The sequence below is a fragment of the Fulmarus glacialis genome, unplaced genomic scaffold (assembly GCF_000690835.1).
Source record: "Fulmarus glacialis isolate BGI_N327 unplaced genomic scaffold, ASM69083v1 scaffold8980, whole genome shotgun sequence".
In the NCBI taxonomy this organism is placed as follows: domain Eukaryota; kingdom Metazoa; phylum Chordata; class Aves; order Procellariiformes; family Procellariidae; genus Fulmarus; species Fulmarus glacialis.
In genome coordinates this window covers 420-16,319 of record NW_009189535.1, presented here as the reverse complement: position 1 = coordinate 16,319, position 15,900 = coordinate 420, and the positions used below count along the sequence as shown (strand labels likewise).

Sequence of the window (15,900 nt, the reverse complement as noted above, 5' to 3'; positions counted from 1 at the left end):
ATTATTATTTCTCAATGGGGAAGTGACACAACTTTTTTTTTTTTTTCTTCTAACAATTTTCTTGCTTCAGCAGTAGAGCTCAAGTTTTTTTCCTTCCTGCTGTTTGTTTTGTCTTCGTTAGGCTGATAGGATCTTACACATCTCTTCTTCAACTCTTAAAAAAGAAGTGGTAGCCATCCAATCTTTTGCTTTGGATCCACCAACCTACCTACCTCTTCTCTTTCCCCGTTACTCCTCTGACTTTCAGGACTGGAAAGGATGAAAGGAATTGACTGTGTTTACTATAGTTGTATATGTCAAATTAAGCTGCCAGTTAAATACTAAATTCGTTATTTACCATTCCATGAATTTTTTTTTCTACTTGTTGGGGAATGAAATAAAACTGCAAATTTATTTTCTCACCTAGGTCTCTGGACAAAATGGGGAATGGATCAGTGAAACCCAAGCATCTGAGGCGGCCAGATAGACACGTAGTAAACCTCTCAGTTGGCTGTACTGGCAACCATAAGTTTTTGAAGGACCCAGGTCTAGGCATCAATGTGATCAATGGGTGAGCTGATGTTCTTTGCAGCAAGGTGCTTGAACTGGAAAAGAATCTGAAGAGAAAAGATCAAGAGTTGCAGGAGGGTCAAAGTCGTGTTGCTGAGCTTCAGGAACAGCTGGCTATGCAGACTAAGGTCATAGCAGAACTCACCAAGGAATTTCAGAGCAAATGTATACAGTTGAACAAGCTGCAGGATGTTGTTAGCACTCAAGGAGAGCACTCTCTTCAGCTTTCTCCATTTAAAGTGGCTTCAAGGATTCAAGTCTCTGCCAATAGAAGGATAGGAGCCAAGGAAGGTGTATCTGCAGAGCCGACAACACAGCTGTATGATTTGAACAGGCAAGCTACGTTTTCCTTTGAAAAAGCAAGAATCCAAAAGGATTCCAGGTGAGCTCATTTCAGGGGGATTAAATGCTTGTGTTACAAGGATATTACTTTTATCACAATGATATCCTCTTCTCATAATAAATCAAGATTAAAGTATCCATCTTTTTTATATAGGCTTTGTCACTGTGTTAGATGCTAGTTGAGTTTGTGTGTAATTTTAACCAAGAATCATCTGTGTCCCACAGACTTCAGATGCAGAGTGGTGGGGAGCCTCTGTATTTTAGTTGAGGAGACTCTTTGGGATTTATCTTTACTGCCAGCTAAGCAGAACCTAAGCCCCTTCTCGGGTCTAGGTTTGTCTACTGCTTGCAGCTTAGGCTATACTCTGGAGCACTGATGAGTAGAAGGCTGGATGCCTTCACATGGGTTCAGATTCTTATTCCTATAGCATGGATGGCTTGGGAAGGAGCAGGTGGCCCCAGCTCAGCCCTCCCAAATGCAATACGGACACTACTGATTCTGAGCTGTGTACAAAGTTTGTAAGCCCAGTTTCAACTCAGTCTGGTGCAAAATATAATGAAATGTTTTGTATGGTGTGATTATCCTCTTAGCAGCTTCCTCCTGCCCTCCAGCTTCTGACAGTCATGGTGTAGGAACCTGATTGTACTTGTTCCTCTTTGAATCCAATTATACTTCTAGCCTCTGCCAGAGCCAGAAATATCTGTGGTCACAGCTGACCTTGTGGACAGAGGTATCAGACTAGTATCCTTAAACATACTTTAGACCCTCTTTTACCTTGCACTATAGACATAACCTGAATATCTGTCTTAACATGGTGGTAGCCAGAATCTATCTGAACTTCAGCCAGCAGCTTAAGTGCCTCAGATTTGTGGGGAGCTTTATTATTCTGTTAAGAATTCATGGTGCATTTGAGTCTGTACTGGAGTAGACCTGAGAGTTATCAGACTTGATTTCTCATCCATCATATCCAGCATTGCACATTAGAGGCTGTCTTGTGAACCAGAAAGGCTGCCTGAGTCACCATAAGGAGCCAAAATCTTTGGCTAGCTGTGTTTTTCCAGAGTAAGGGAACTTAATAACATTTTGTCACAAGTACCTGGGCAGTTTAAATAATTGTTTGTTTTAGGAAAGTTCTATTTGTAATTGCCTGTCTTCTCCTTGGCACGATCCTTGTACTGCAGTCCACCAGATAGTTTTCTAGGGTGCTTTCAGAGACAGAGTTGCAACTGATTCAAGAACCTGAGCCATGGTTATAATACTTATGTGACCTTTGCTCTGTGGCCAGCTGTACTTTCTGAAAACAGCATAGTCTCCTATTCTGTAGTTCTGGAAGCTTTAGTACTCACTTATGAGCTCAGTTTATGAGCCATTATGGTATTTTATTGCAGTATTGTATGCATGATGCAGGCCAGGGTGAATTAAATAAGCAAGGTTGTTTTTAGTAGAGATTATATTCTAATAACCCTATTGCTTTCAGCAGAAGCTAAGTTATGATCTCTATTTCTAAACACAATCCTCACCATAGCTACCTGATTTTATTTTTCTTGCCTCATTTCATTACCTTTACTTATTTTCAGTCATTATATGGCTAGTAACATTGTAGGTCTACTTACTTGCCTTAACTGATTGTTCATTCCTGGATTTTCCTCAGGAGATTTTCCCACATAACCTAGTTTTGATGATAACCTTGCATTGTTTTATGAATACAAGCAAGAGTGGGCCTTAAACGCCTCAGAAATCTGTTAGGGTGTTGTCTTGGTTTAACCCCAGCCAGCAACTAAGCACCACACAGCCACTCGCTCACTCCCCCACAGTGAGATGGGGGAGAGAATCAGAAGGGTAAAAGCAAGAAAACTCGTGGGTTGAGATAAAGACAGTTTAATAAGTAAAGCAAAAGCCACGCATGCAAGCAAAGCAAAACAAGGAATTCATTCACTACTTCCCATCGGCAGGCAGGTATTCAGCCATCTCCAGGACAGCAGGGCTCCATCATGCATAACAGTTACTTGGAAAGACAAAACGCCATCACTCCAAATGTACCCCCCTTCCATCTTCTTCGCCCAGCTTTGTATGCTGAGCATGACATCATATGGTGTGGAATATCCCTTTGGTCAGTTGGGGTCAGCTGTCCCATCTGTATCCCCTCCCAATTTCGTGTGCGCCCCCAGCCTACTCACTGGTGGGGTGGGGTGAGAAGCAGAAAAGGCCTTGACTCTGTGTAAGCACTGCTTAGCAATAATGAAAACATCCCTGTATTATCAACACTGTTTTCAGCACAAATCCAAAACATAGCCCCATACTAGCTACTATGAAGAAAATTAACTCTATCCCAGCCAAAACCGGCACAGGTGTTTATTTTGTTATGCACTTTCCTTACACATGCACATTAGGAACATGGGGACTTAAAGGCAGAATTTATCTTTCACTTCAGCAGTAAAGGAAAACCACTCAGTAGGTCCATAAAAGCTCCATCAGTGCAGCAGCAGTTGTTTAATTGCATTCATTTCTGGCTTGGGTTCAAGGCACTGCTTTATAGGAAGCCCTTACCCCAGAACATACACAAGTCAATCAGAACTCATAGATTGCCCAGTATGTACATACAGCCAGCTTTGTTTTGGTTGGTTAGTCATTATTAGTGGATTCATCCACTGTTGATTTTTCCACATTTTCTTCTTCTTAAAATCCAGCCACTGGGCTTTTCCACCAGCACCTCAAATAGACTGTTCTTGTCTTTACAACTTACCCATTTATATGTAGTTACTACTGCAGGAAATTATGCAGAGGCTCCCCATCTCAGGGAGCAGCAAGAACAGGGTTGCTCCACAAGAGTAAGTGAACAGGGGGTGACTACAGCACAGACAATCCCCTCACTAACCAGGGCACCATACCACAAGGTCTGCACAGGGTAGGCAGAGCAGGGTGGTGATAACAGGGTCCACCAGGAGTCCCACAGAAGAAGAGATCAATCAGATGCAAGCTTTAACCAAGAGACAGAAACAAAGTACTTACAGTATTGGGCCAATACCCATCCAGAAGACAAAACTGAAATAAATTATTTCTGTAACATAACTCAGGCAAGAATTGAATGCCCAGACCTGAGCTTAAATAGTGTATGCAGGCCAATGGGCAGAGGATGCATGGATGGTGGTCCCAAGTGAGGCTGATCAGTGTAGTTAAGGCCTATTACTGCCCTCAGGGCCCTGACAGGCTAGTCCTTGATCACTGATGTGCCTACTTTACCTGCCTTTTGTTTGACTTTTACGGATACCGTGAAGCTTTTCCAAAGACTTTAAACAAAACAACTCAGGATGGCTGTAGTTTGCTATAGCATCACCAAAGTGCAATATAATATAAGTTTATTTCCCTGAGTGCTGAATTTCAGAAAGCAAAGAGGTCAGCATTAATGGCTGCATACCTATATCTGCGAGCTCTTGTGTCATATTTTTACTTCTGATTATACCCTAAAAATTCCTAAAAGCAGTAGAGGAAAGGGCCTGCTTTGGGAAGATTCTTTCATATCTGTTCATTCTTAAGGAGACAGAGTATATTTGGCATCCCACATGAGCAGACTACTACAGGATTTTTAACTCAGGTAGTAGCATTTATGCTGTTTGTTGTAATCTGTGCAAAGGAAGCAGGCACAGCACAGGTAGGAAGAGTTTTGCAGGGAGGTGGATGGAGGGCAAAGGGCAGTGCGGAAGGGATCAGCACTAACCCTCCACCTCCACACACACCTCTCCTGGATCCTGGACTTATTTTGTGAATTTTGGGACAATGTTCAACAGGTACTCTGCAAGCTGACCTTGCAATCATGTCCTGATCATAAATTTGGTTAGTAGCTATGACCTGGGAATGCCACAGGATCAATGTTATTTTGCAGGTGCAAGGAAAATTCTTTGTAGTCATTTTTCAATCACATTCATTTACAACTTGTTTCTTTTTTCCCACCACCTATGTCTTCTAACATTCTCCTAAGAAACAGCAGCACCTTAATCGTGGTTTTGCGTACTTTTCTTTCCTTGCATTTTTCCTCACCACAAAGGAGAAACTCTTGATGAGGTCTTAGTACCATCAGTGTTGACTTTAACCTTATTACTATCATCGGTGTTATGTTTTTGCTGGATATTAGAAAAAATGTATTAGAATGTTAGAAAAGTGGACCTGATTTTATAACAAGTTGCCATTCCTGTATAGGCAGTGGTATGTGAAGACATACCCTTCACATTTCTTTCCTTCAGATAAGCAAGGCTATATACGTGCAATGGGGAAAGAATATGGTGAGAAACAGTGTGAAACTTTCTGGGGACTGTGTCTCCTGCTGGGAGCCTTTTTACATCTAACTTGATGCTTTCTGCAGGCAGGGTCACACAGGACGGGAGAGGGCATAGTGTGGCACAGCTAATGGGATGCATACTAATTGCAAGGATTGTAACATTTGTCAGTGGTACTGGTCATGTTAGAAATAAGAGGAAACATCTTGAGAGGAATGAATGCCTGGTGAATAATATAGCCCAACCATGCTGGATCTTTTAAACTTTGGTTTTTTTGTTTTAAACCAGTGAGAAGAAGCTTATCACAGATGCCCTGAATAAAAATCAGTTCTTGAAGAGGCTGGAGCCTCACCAGATCCGAGATATGGTGGAATGTATGTATGAAAGAACTTTCCAGCAAGGGAGCTACATCATCAGGCAGGGAGAGCCGGGCAATCACATTTTTGTGCTCAAAGGTGAATACTGCTTATTCGTACAATGCACAAGTGCAAGAAACGGGGAAGTAATTTAGAAGTCTTTGCAGGAAACCACAAAGATGATGTTTGTGCTCTTAAATCGTTTATGCTGGCCCTGCTAAGGGCAATGCAAGTTTTACCTGTGACTTTTATGAAACCGAGTGAGAGCAACAAAAAGTGCCTTAGAAACTTGAACATTAATTTAATGCTGTTTTGTGACATCTTTCATTTCTGAAAGTGTAGAGGCCAGTAAATCCTTTCTGTTGTAGGTTCAGCCAACCCTTTCTTCTCCAAAGGAAGAGCAGGTGTAATTTAAAATACAGAAAACTGCTCAATAGTGAAGCCACTTCTGAAATAAACTTACTTTTCAACATTCATAAGAGCTTATACCCATTTTCTGTGTATGGGAAATTGAGAGATGAGGTCTGAGTTTACTGTTCTCAAAGCTTATAGTTTTTTTTAAAAACAGCTGCTTGTTTTTTCTGGAAAAAAACCCGACAAAACAAAAACCAAGCTTTAGGATAAGAAAGCTTTCCTAAAATAATGCCAAGAGGTCTGAATTAATCTCACTGCAGTCATCTGTGCTGACTGCTACTGTGCTTTTACTCAAATCTCAAATTACGGATCAGCCATAGTAGAGCCCAAGTTAACACCTGAAAGTTGCTCTTAGCGGCAATACTCTCTTTCATCTTCTCACCATAAAAAAAAATTAGTGTTTGTGATTAATTTGCATACTTCATCAATATTGGACCGCTAGAAGGCCCAGAAGCTCATATGAAATAGAGTTCATGCTGTAAGGAGTATGTTCTGTTGAGGCAGGAATATTTAAGCCAGGAGCATACTGGTATAAAGCACATCCTCTGTCTTCTGTCTTCATATGGATGCGTTAGTTTGAAAAATTGATGGTGACTGTGTTAGGATAACATAGATGGTGCAGGGAGAAAGAGGAGGCAGGATTTGTAATGGGGTAGTCATATTCTTACTAGACAAAATGATAACATTTTGAAAAACAGATGAAATATGAGGAAGAAGTTGTGCACCTGGAAATTTTTCTGGCACATTAGACCTTTTATGAGGAGTCAGTGGGTGTCTTGGAGAGAAGAGGGCCAAACTTTCAGAACATGTTTAAGGGAAGGTTTTTTGGGGCCATAACCTGTGAAGAAATTCAGACTTTCTTTGACTTTTGCTAGGTTTGTAGTAAGGCTCAAAGGCAATTTCTTAAAGGAAGATTTAATATGCTTTTCGTTTTTCTGCCCTCTTCTTTGCATTCTGCACATATATACAATACACATATATACACATACACATGTACGAACAGACAAACGTCATGAGAATTTCTCCTGTGATCACTATTTTAAGACTTGTTTGTCTACACCACACTAGGCTATCTGAGCCAGTACTGACTGTTTTGTTGTAGCAAAGGTTTATCCCATCAGGATTTAGAATCACCCTTTTCCATGGCCTTTTTAGTGTTGAAAAGTTTCTCTCAGCTTTCCCTCCCTTCCAGAGGGATTTGTAGATTAGCAGTATGTTAAAAAAAAAAAAATCTCTACTGGGTTGTACCTGTGTTTCAAAGCAATGTTTGCATCGTTGCTCCCATTCCTGTGTTCCAGGGAGTGGCGAAGCCAGAAATATATTGTTTTGTTTTCCCTTCACTCTGTGCAGTTGAGCTCAGTTTTAATACCTGTCATCCTGATGATTTTTGACAGAAGGCAACCTGGAAGTCTTTCAGCAGAATAAACTACTCTCCTCAATACCTGTGTGGACGGCATTTGGTGAACTAGCCATTTTATACAACTGCACACGGACAGCCTCTGTGAAAGGTACCTAAGGTTCATTATAACAACGTTGCTCAAAATGAAAACTATGTACTTTTGTGAAGTACCTGTTATATCCAGATTTTCTTTGAAGTTTTCATTTAATAGATGTCTGCATGTCCTGATTATCTACAGTAAGCTCATGTTTCGTTCCTTGAGTTCTTTCTGCTTGAGAACTCTAATCATACTATGCCATGAATATAATTCCATCTCTAGCATGACCTTTGATAAACAATTAGGCATCTCCAAAGTATGCTGGTTAGCCAGATCTGTACCAAACTAACTGCTAAGGAAGTATCATGTTTCAATGTTGAATGATTTAGTAGGAGCGATGGTCTTTGGCTCTTATGTTCTTGTATCAAATGCAACCCTGAGGCTGAAATTACAGTGAGTTTGAAAAGATATTAGAATCATGGCGTTTTTAATAGAGCAGATAAAGCCTAATTCAAGAGGAAATAAATTATGTAGCAGTACTTGCTTTTGTACTTCTTTTAATTCTGAATCATTAAGTTACTGAGTCTTGCCAAGATCCATTTGCACCTAGCATTTGCAACTGACGCTTGGGAGAAGATGTGAGTTTGATCTCAAATGTGGTAGTGGGAGAGATAAAACTTCTAGGTGACATGTGCTGTTTCTCAGAGGGAAATACTGGCTCTTGCTTTGTGTTTACCGGCTGACCAAGATGGAGTTGTTAAGTGTTGCTCTGATACAAATATCCCTCTTCCTGCATAAGACTGGGTATTCATCCATTAAGTACCCCTTGATTCCTTTTCTAACCTGCCATAATTATTCTGTGACAGACCAGTAAGTGACCAAATATGATTAAAGTCATCATTTTTCCACTCTCCACCATTCCATAAATACTACTTGTGTTTGAAGGCTAATTTCTGTTCTTGTCTAAATCTGCAGGAACTTTGAACCACCAGTAAGTACGAAGAGTTCATGTTGACTTAAAAAGGAGCAAATGGAATAAAACAAGAAGTTGTTCGCTTTAAAAGCTTCTGGTCTTTCTTCATGCACCCAGTTTAAGCACTTAATCATTGCTGGCTGTGCAGATGGAAGTTATTACCTGTAATCTGTTTTTGTTGCTGCCTGATAAACAGAACAGCATAAATAATGTGATTGTTTTTCTTACTAGCACACTGTTCTGCTTGAATAAGTTCCCTATTTTTCTTTTTTGCCTGCTGTATAGTATTAGCGTTATAAAGTAGTGTTTCTGCATAGTGAGATGTCATGCTGCTTTAGACATTTGTAACATTAATTGGTTTTGAGGTAGGACAAGAATTGTCCAATTATGGGCAAGAAAGGGTGTTTGAATACTTAAAATCACTGCAGAAACCCACCCCTCCCCAATAGCTTTCCTGTGTTTTTGTTGTGGAGGAAGAGCAGTACAATGCCATAACTGAGCATGACTAGTAAATGCGTATGTGAAAACCCTTTCTTAATGCTGGATCTAGTGACACCCTTTACCTGCAGTCTTTGAAAACTGACAAGTGAAGGACTTTAGCCAGACAGCATTTCAACGGCTGCTGCTACCCAGCAGCATCTTTATATGCAATAGCTGTATTTGAAACTGGGAACGTGATTTACTCCTGTGTTTCTGAATTTCTCTTTCTCTATCTCATCTTTGAGATTACAGGCTTTTTTCTAGCTATATAGTTGCTTTATTTAGTTAAGGTGCAAGATACAGGAAATGCATTTGCTATAGCTTGGATACTTGCCATATTTTCTTCATGCAAAGCAAACTGAAAGATGTTATTTAGGACAAAAACAAAACCAAAGCAATACCTTTGTTCTCCCTTCCAGCATCCAAAAATATTTTTTGGGCTATTTTGATAAATGGCAGTTAAGAGCATATGTGTATATCAGGGTTAAGTACAAAGACGGATGACTGTGCATCATTTTAAACCTGGCATTTTTCTTTCCTGTAAAAATGATTCTATGTTTATGATATATTGAGGAAATCAATTGCTCTAATTTTTTCTGTAGCTTTGCTTTATCCCAGAGAAAACAGTTTTGTTCCGTCTTACGACAGAAAGAAAACTGCTGAATATGGTGTAGCATCTTTTAAAAGAAGAGATTAAATTAAATAGAATCATCTTATTTTGCTTAAAAAAAAAAAAAAGTGCAATGTGTTCTGTTGTGTCAATGATTGCACACAGAGGCCGCTTAGTGATTTGCATCTTTGATGCTGGATCTTATGCATGCTTACTGTATTAATATTTTGATTACCTTTCAAAAGATAATCATTAATGTTTTGCTTATCCTTTATTCTCTTATAAAAGGGCTACACTGGAGGAAAACTGTGTGAGGGTCACAGGATTAAATGAAATGAAATGTATTTCTTGACCTCTGTTTTTTCTATCTTATTGCGTATCTCACAACCATTTGCATGTAATCTGAATTAGAGAAGGATCCAAGCCATAGTATTCAACATTTACCTCATAAGTTTTGAAAAACTTCATCCAAGTTTTTGTTTCTTTCAAATCAGCTCCTTTGCAGATTACATTGCAGCTTTTGAGTGCAATGACTGTCCGTGTTTAGGAGTAGATCTTCACAAGCATTCAGCCCTGTTTGTGCTCATAGTAAATGTCTAGGTTTTCAAAGTTACTTAGCCTGTGAGTTGCATGGAAAGTGCACTGAGGAACCGTTTGGAAATCTATGCCTTACTTTAGTAAGCATTGTTTAAGTGGGTGCTGAATTCTTTTAAAAGTCTGATTGCAGTAGGTGCTGGATATTTTAAAAATTGGCCTTGGGCATTTTGAAAGAGCTAGTCTGTCTTGTACCATGACTGATACTGTAATACCTTTGATCAAATCATTTGGAAACGTTGTTGATTTTGTTGTTGGTTTTTGTTTTCTTAAAGCAATCACCAATGTTAAAACATGGGCATTGGACAGAGAAGTGTTTCAAAATATCATGAGAGTGACAGCACAAACAAGACAAGAACAATATAGAAACTTCCTTAGAAGGTAAATATAATGCATTTCTATTTCTAATACTAGTTTGGGCTACTTCCTAAGGTGCACAACAATACTGTGCCTGTCTTATAAAGCAAAAGAGGTGCTCTTAATGCAAAGGACCTCAAAAACCTGAATATTTATGTCTTGATTTTTAGGACTCACAAAATAATTTTTCTCATTTTGATTGTTTTTCTCCTGTATTACATTAGGAAACAGCAATAGGTGCTTGAATGCTTTTAAGTAATCATAGAACCATAGAACCATTAAGGTTGGAAAAGACCTCGAAGATCATCGAGTCCAACTGTCAACCCAACACCACCATGCCCGCTAAACCATGTTCCTAAGTGACACATCTACACGTCTTTTAAATACCTCCAGGGATAGTGACTCAACCACTTCCCTGGGCAGCCTGTTCCAATGCTTGACCATGGAACAAAGGTATAGGAAGGTTACATGGCTAGAAGTTAAAACAATATATTAAATAAATAAATAGAGTTAAAGAAATCCTCCTACTAGAATTTAATTTGCTGCTGGAGTAGATTAAGGAATATTCCTCATGCCTTGGAGACTTGAATATAAGAACTGCATGTCTCTCTTGGTTTATTAACTAATTCTAACATAAATTACTAGGAAATCTGCAGAGAGTAGAATAGTTCTCTCTCCTGCAGGGAACACTGAGAGTTGTACAGTCCATTTCCTTAGGAAGAAGGTCAAATTAGAAGTTCCAAACCATAATTAGCTGGTCTCATATTTTCTTTCTTTAACAAAGAATAACCATTCTGTTATGGCTTCAAATCGAGATCTCAAGCCTTGCCATGCATAGAATGTCTTGTGTATTTTTGCATCCATCTCCATCTTTGATTTCTATAAATAATTCTTTGCTGAGCCTGCGTAGCTAGAGAGCTCTGTGATTTCCTAACTTTTACAAGCCCGAGTGCTCAGGAAGGGAAGTTTTTTCATTCTTACCAGCAAGTTCACTAAATCATCACTGTAGTTGGATTCTCTTTTAATAGTTGTCCAAATAGTACTGAAGTTGTTACCTTTGTCTGATTTTGCAGTCTCTGCAGTGCATTTGAAAATATATTATTGTTACTATAATGTCTTGGTTTTGCAATTAACGGATTCTGTATAACTGAATTTTGAAATTAGTCCATGTGCCCACTAGAGTTTTTTCCCCTACTGAAATACAAAGTTGATTTACAAACTGACCAACATTTGCCACATTTCTAAGTCATAAGTTGTGCGAGTTCTGTTTATCTAAAAAACAAGATGAGAATGCTTGAACTTTCCAAATTAAGATTTAGTTGGATATTATGTGTTTTGTATAGCACCACCAGTTTAGCGAGTTATAAAATGTGGCTGTACAAATTGTATAGATGAGAAGAGATCATGAAAAAAGTGTTAGTGATAACTACTTTTGGTGGGTTTTTTCTGCATTTCTGTTTTCTGGAAGTGTGTCCCTGCTGAAAAACTTACCTGAAGATAAATTGACCAAGATCATGGACTGCCTGGAGGTGGTAAGATACTGTTAAGTTTTTCTAAATAGTATTCAGTAAGCTTTCAAAATAACAAAGAAGAATAAATAAGTAAAAACAAAACCAAAAAAACAACCAAGCTTTTTTTAATATGACGGTGTTTTTGGAGTGGTCAGAGTGGAATTCCAGATTGGCAGCAAATAATAACAATTAGTGGCATAAAAGTAAGTTATATCTTTGGCATCGAAGGAGTCAAGCAAGTAGATAAGAGGATTTATAATCTAGCCTTTATTAAGATTAAGCACAAAATTGCTGTCCAGGTCTCTGACTCTTTTTTGGTAATCATGCTTTACCTGTTTGCAACATGGATATGTAATACTTTCATATGCCTTGGACCACATACACTGCAAAATATAAGGGGAAAAAGGCCTAACAACTTCGACATATGAAACCAGCCAAATATGTCTGTGCTATGGGCTGCATCTGCCAGCAGCCTTTGGATGTTAAGGCTTGATATATAGTCATAGCTGTGATGTTTTCCAAGAGCAGTGGTAACTCTTAATGCTTTTTGTATAGGGAAAGTCTTAGGAAACCCAGTCTTGCAACAGTTCTGCAGATGGAGAACAAGAATTCCTCGGAAAACTAAGAGCCTCAGTCCCAACGAGTCAGAGGAGGCACATAGAGTGATGCATGGCCATAGTACAAGGGGATGAGGAGATCATGGTGTTGATTATGTGAGACAGCAAATGGTCTTAGCACAGCAGTATCCTAAGCAGTGACTTTTTTTTTTGTGGGATTCCTGGCAAGGGAGAACTTTTAGGAAACACTTGGAGGACAAAAAAATGAGGTGGTTGTTTATGAGGAACAGATCACAAAGCTGAAAGTTAACATGAAAAAAATGCTTGATTGAAAGTTAAACAATCAGGTAATGAAGGCGGGGCCCCTTAGCAGAGACAGAAGAGTTGGTGCTTTGGTAGCTTGCAATAGATAATTTAGGCATTCCCACTGAAATGTCAAGCCCAAAATTACTTTTGGAAATGGGATTTTGATTTAGAACTCTTTTAAGAGCTTTTGATATTTTTTTTTTCCTCGTTTTCCTCTACTTCATAAGGATGATACCAGTGTTAATATTTTTTTAAACAAATAATAAACAAATAACATTAAGATATGTTACAGATTGGCCACCATGCTTTGTGTAGTGGAATGCTTGCATATTATTATGGGATGCAACATATGCAGGAGATAGGAAGTTAATCATCAATGGAACATCAGATGTATTAAGAACTCTGCATAATAATCAGAATTTTCAAAAAGGCTAATGATATATTGGACAATATTGTCTCTCTCTTCCCCCCCAACAGGAGTACTATGACAAGGGAGATTATGTTATTCGGGAAGGAGAAGAAGGAAATACCTTCTTTATAATAGCAAAAGGAAAGGTAAGATATAATAAACCTAACTTATGAAGTAACATATACAAACACCTGTATTTCAAAAGCTACCTCGAGGGCTGTGGTCTTCAGTAAAATCTGTGCAGAGAGTTTTTGAGGATTCTATTAAGTTTCCAGGACGTGTCTGTGTCTGGAGATATTCTGGTTTGGTTTTTTGCTAAAGGGTGTGGGCATCAGCAGAATATGTGGAAGCGGAGTCTCATGAGGGGGAAAATGTTAGTTAGTATTTCTGGAGACTATCTGTTAAGATGAGAAGACAAAAAGCTCATATGATGCCTGCCCACTGTGGGAACTGAAGTATTTTTCAGCTTTTCATTAAAATGTGATTTATTTTGCTCTGTTTTAAAAGGTATAAGGAGAAAATGTTGGGGTGTGGACAATTATTAATATATTCATTTTTCCATCTCTCAGCAAAAATCAGAGAGGTGTCAGGCAATGTTTGATGGTTTTAATTTTTGAGAAGAGGGAGTAACTATATATATTTGTAACTTTCTGCAGCATTACTGAGTTTAAAACATTTATGAAACACACAGAAAAGAAGGAGAAACCATGCAATACTTTGAAACTTACCTTGCTAAATTTTTGTTCCTGTACTTTCCAGGTGATAGTTACCCAGAGTACTGCAGATCACTCACAGCCTCAGCTGATTAAAAATCTACATAAAGGAGATTACTTTGGAGAAAAGGCTCTCATTAGGTTAGTTCACGTTGTCTGATTCAGGATGTATAGTATTTCAATTGACCTATCACTGTGTCAGATTCTACAACTATGGCTGTTTTGAATATAATCTTTGTTTTGATTGTAAAGTCAGCAGATGAAGGCAATGGCTGAATTTGTCTTAATGTTTTGGTTTTTAGAGAGACAACTTGAAAGTATACACTGTCATCTGCCTTCAGTTTTCCCTGAAAAAGTCAAATGCGGGCCCTCTCTGCATTGTTGCTTATTGTTTATATTTCAGTAAAAGCTGTGATGAAAACTTGTGCCAGACTCTATATGACTCCTAGCATGGATAAGTTCCATTGTTACTGGACTGAGCTGTTGTTTCTGTGCCGGTGCCCGTGATAGTAAGAGACAGAGAAAAGGAGTACAGAGAAGATAGGACCTATTAGCCAAATAGCTCATACAGCACATATTTGTATGGGTGATTGAGTAGGGATTATTTGGTCTCTGGGATGTTTTATATCTGAGGATCATTTCAGAAATGAGTAGTAAGTCCTGATGTAATGCTAATTACATCTCACCTGATTTCTTGGAAGGTTGCTAAAGGAAGTCATGATCCAAACCCTATTGAAATTGGAAAAAATACTGTGCTAGATGATAATAATGACTAGTAAAATGCTGTAATTGTGGTTTTGGTTCAGCAATATTAATCCAGATGCAGGCTGCAAAGGCCTTCGAGGACTTTCATTTATAGCAGCTGTGACCCTCCATGAGTACAGTGTGAGGTACTTTGAGGATTTTAATATGCTTATGAATTCTTCTAATCTGTTTCAATTCTTAGTGATGATGTCAGATCAGCGAACGTTATTGCAGATGAAAACAATGTGGAGTGCCTTGTTATAGATAGAGAGTAAGTATCATGCTACAGTTTAATGAAAGTCTTGCATCCTCTTTCAGTGGGTTAACAATAAGATGTGACTTCACTGTAGGCACAATCACAATGTTTTCTTAAGTGAATACCGAACGAGTGGTTATGCTTTTGGAATACTGAGCTGTGGCTATGCTTTAGACAAAGACCTAATGAAGAGAGGCTGACAGAAGGTGCAGGAGCACAGAAGCTTAAGAGTAGTTCAGAGTTTCTCTTTTCTTTCTCTCCTTGTGGTGGTGATGTTTCACATTTGTTAAGTGCTATTCATTGGCTCAGGGAACAACAAAAGCCCCTGCGTGTCCCTGGTTTCAGGATGTCCTTTTGTCGAGCGGGACATGCAGCCAAATTCCTGGTTTTGCCAGGTAGAAGCCAATTTTACACTTCCTAAAGTGGAAAAAAATGGAACAGATGGCGGATATAAGAAAGGAAGCTCCCAGTGGAAAGCGAAACAACAAACCTGCATTTCTCAGGGGTAGCTGTAAGGATGCTTACTTGGAATGTGGACAGCCACCATCCTTTTCCTCGCTGAATCCCAAAAGGGCTCTTACTGAGGGCTAAGATTCTACCCCAGCCCAGGAGATGGCATCTTGGGCTGTGAATGCATTTTCCTCTTCTCTTCTTTAGCTTGTTTAAACAGGTTGAAGAGAAGCATGCCAAAGCTGGTGCATTCTAGGGGAAGGGGATACCAAAAGGATTGCAGTAGGTAAACCAAGGGTTGGCATGGCATCACCAGAGGGTGGCAATACTAGTGGGAACATTGACACTGCTCCTGGGAGCACGGAGGGCTCAGGAGCATATCTAAAATGCTTGTACACCAACGCACGCAGTATGAGAAACAAACAGGATGAACTGGAAGCGTTGGTCAGCTCCCAGAACTACGATATCATTGGTATTAGTGAGACCTGGTGGAATGAGTCCCACAGTTGGAATGCTGGGATGGAGGGCTACAGGCTGTTCAGGAGGGATAGGCAGGGCAGGAGAGGTGGAG

At 39.2% G+C, this 15,900-nt stretch overlaps 1 protein-coding gene across 1 annotated transcript; it reads left to right on the top strand.

The window, feature by feature from the left end:
* Positions 1–398: 398 nt before the first annotated feature.
* Positions 399–14,898, top strand: LOC104080142 (cGMP-dependent protein kinase 2-like). The gene is given in 8 exon segments (XM_009582435.1): positions 399–931; positions 5,452–5,618; positions 7,328–7,441; positions 10,302–10,407; positions 11,852–11,915; positions 13,235–13,312; positions 13,926–14,020; positions 14,826–14,898. Coding segments are annotated over 8 exon segments (1,209 nt in total). The 5' UTR covers positions 399–419.
* The last annotated feature ends 1,002 nt before the right edge of the window (positions 14,899–15,900 follow it).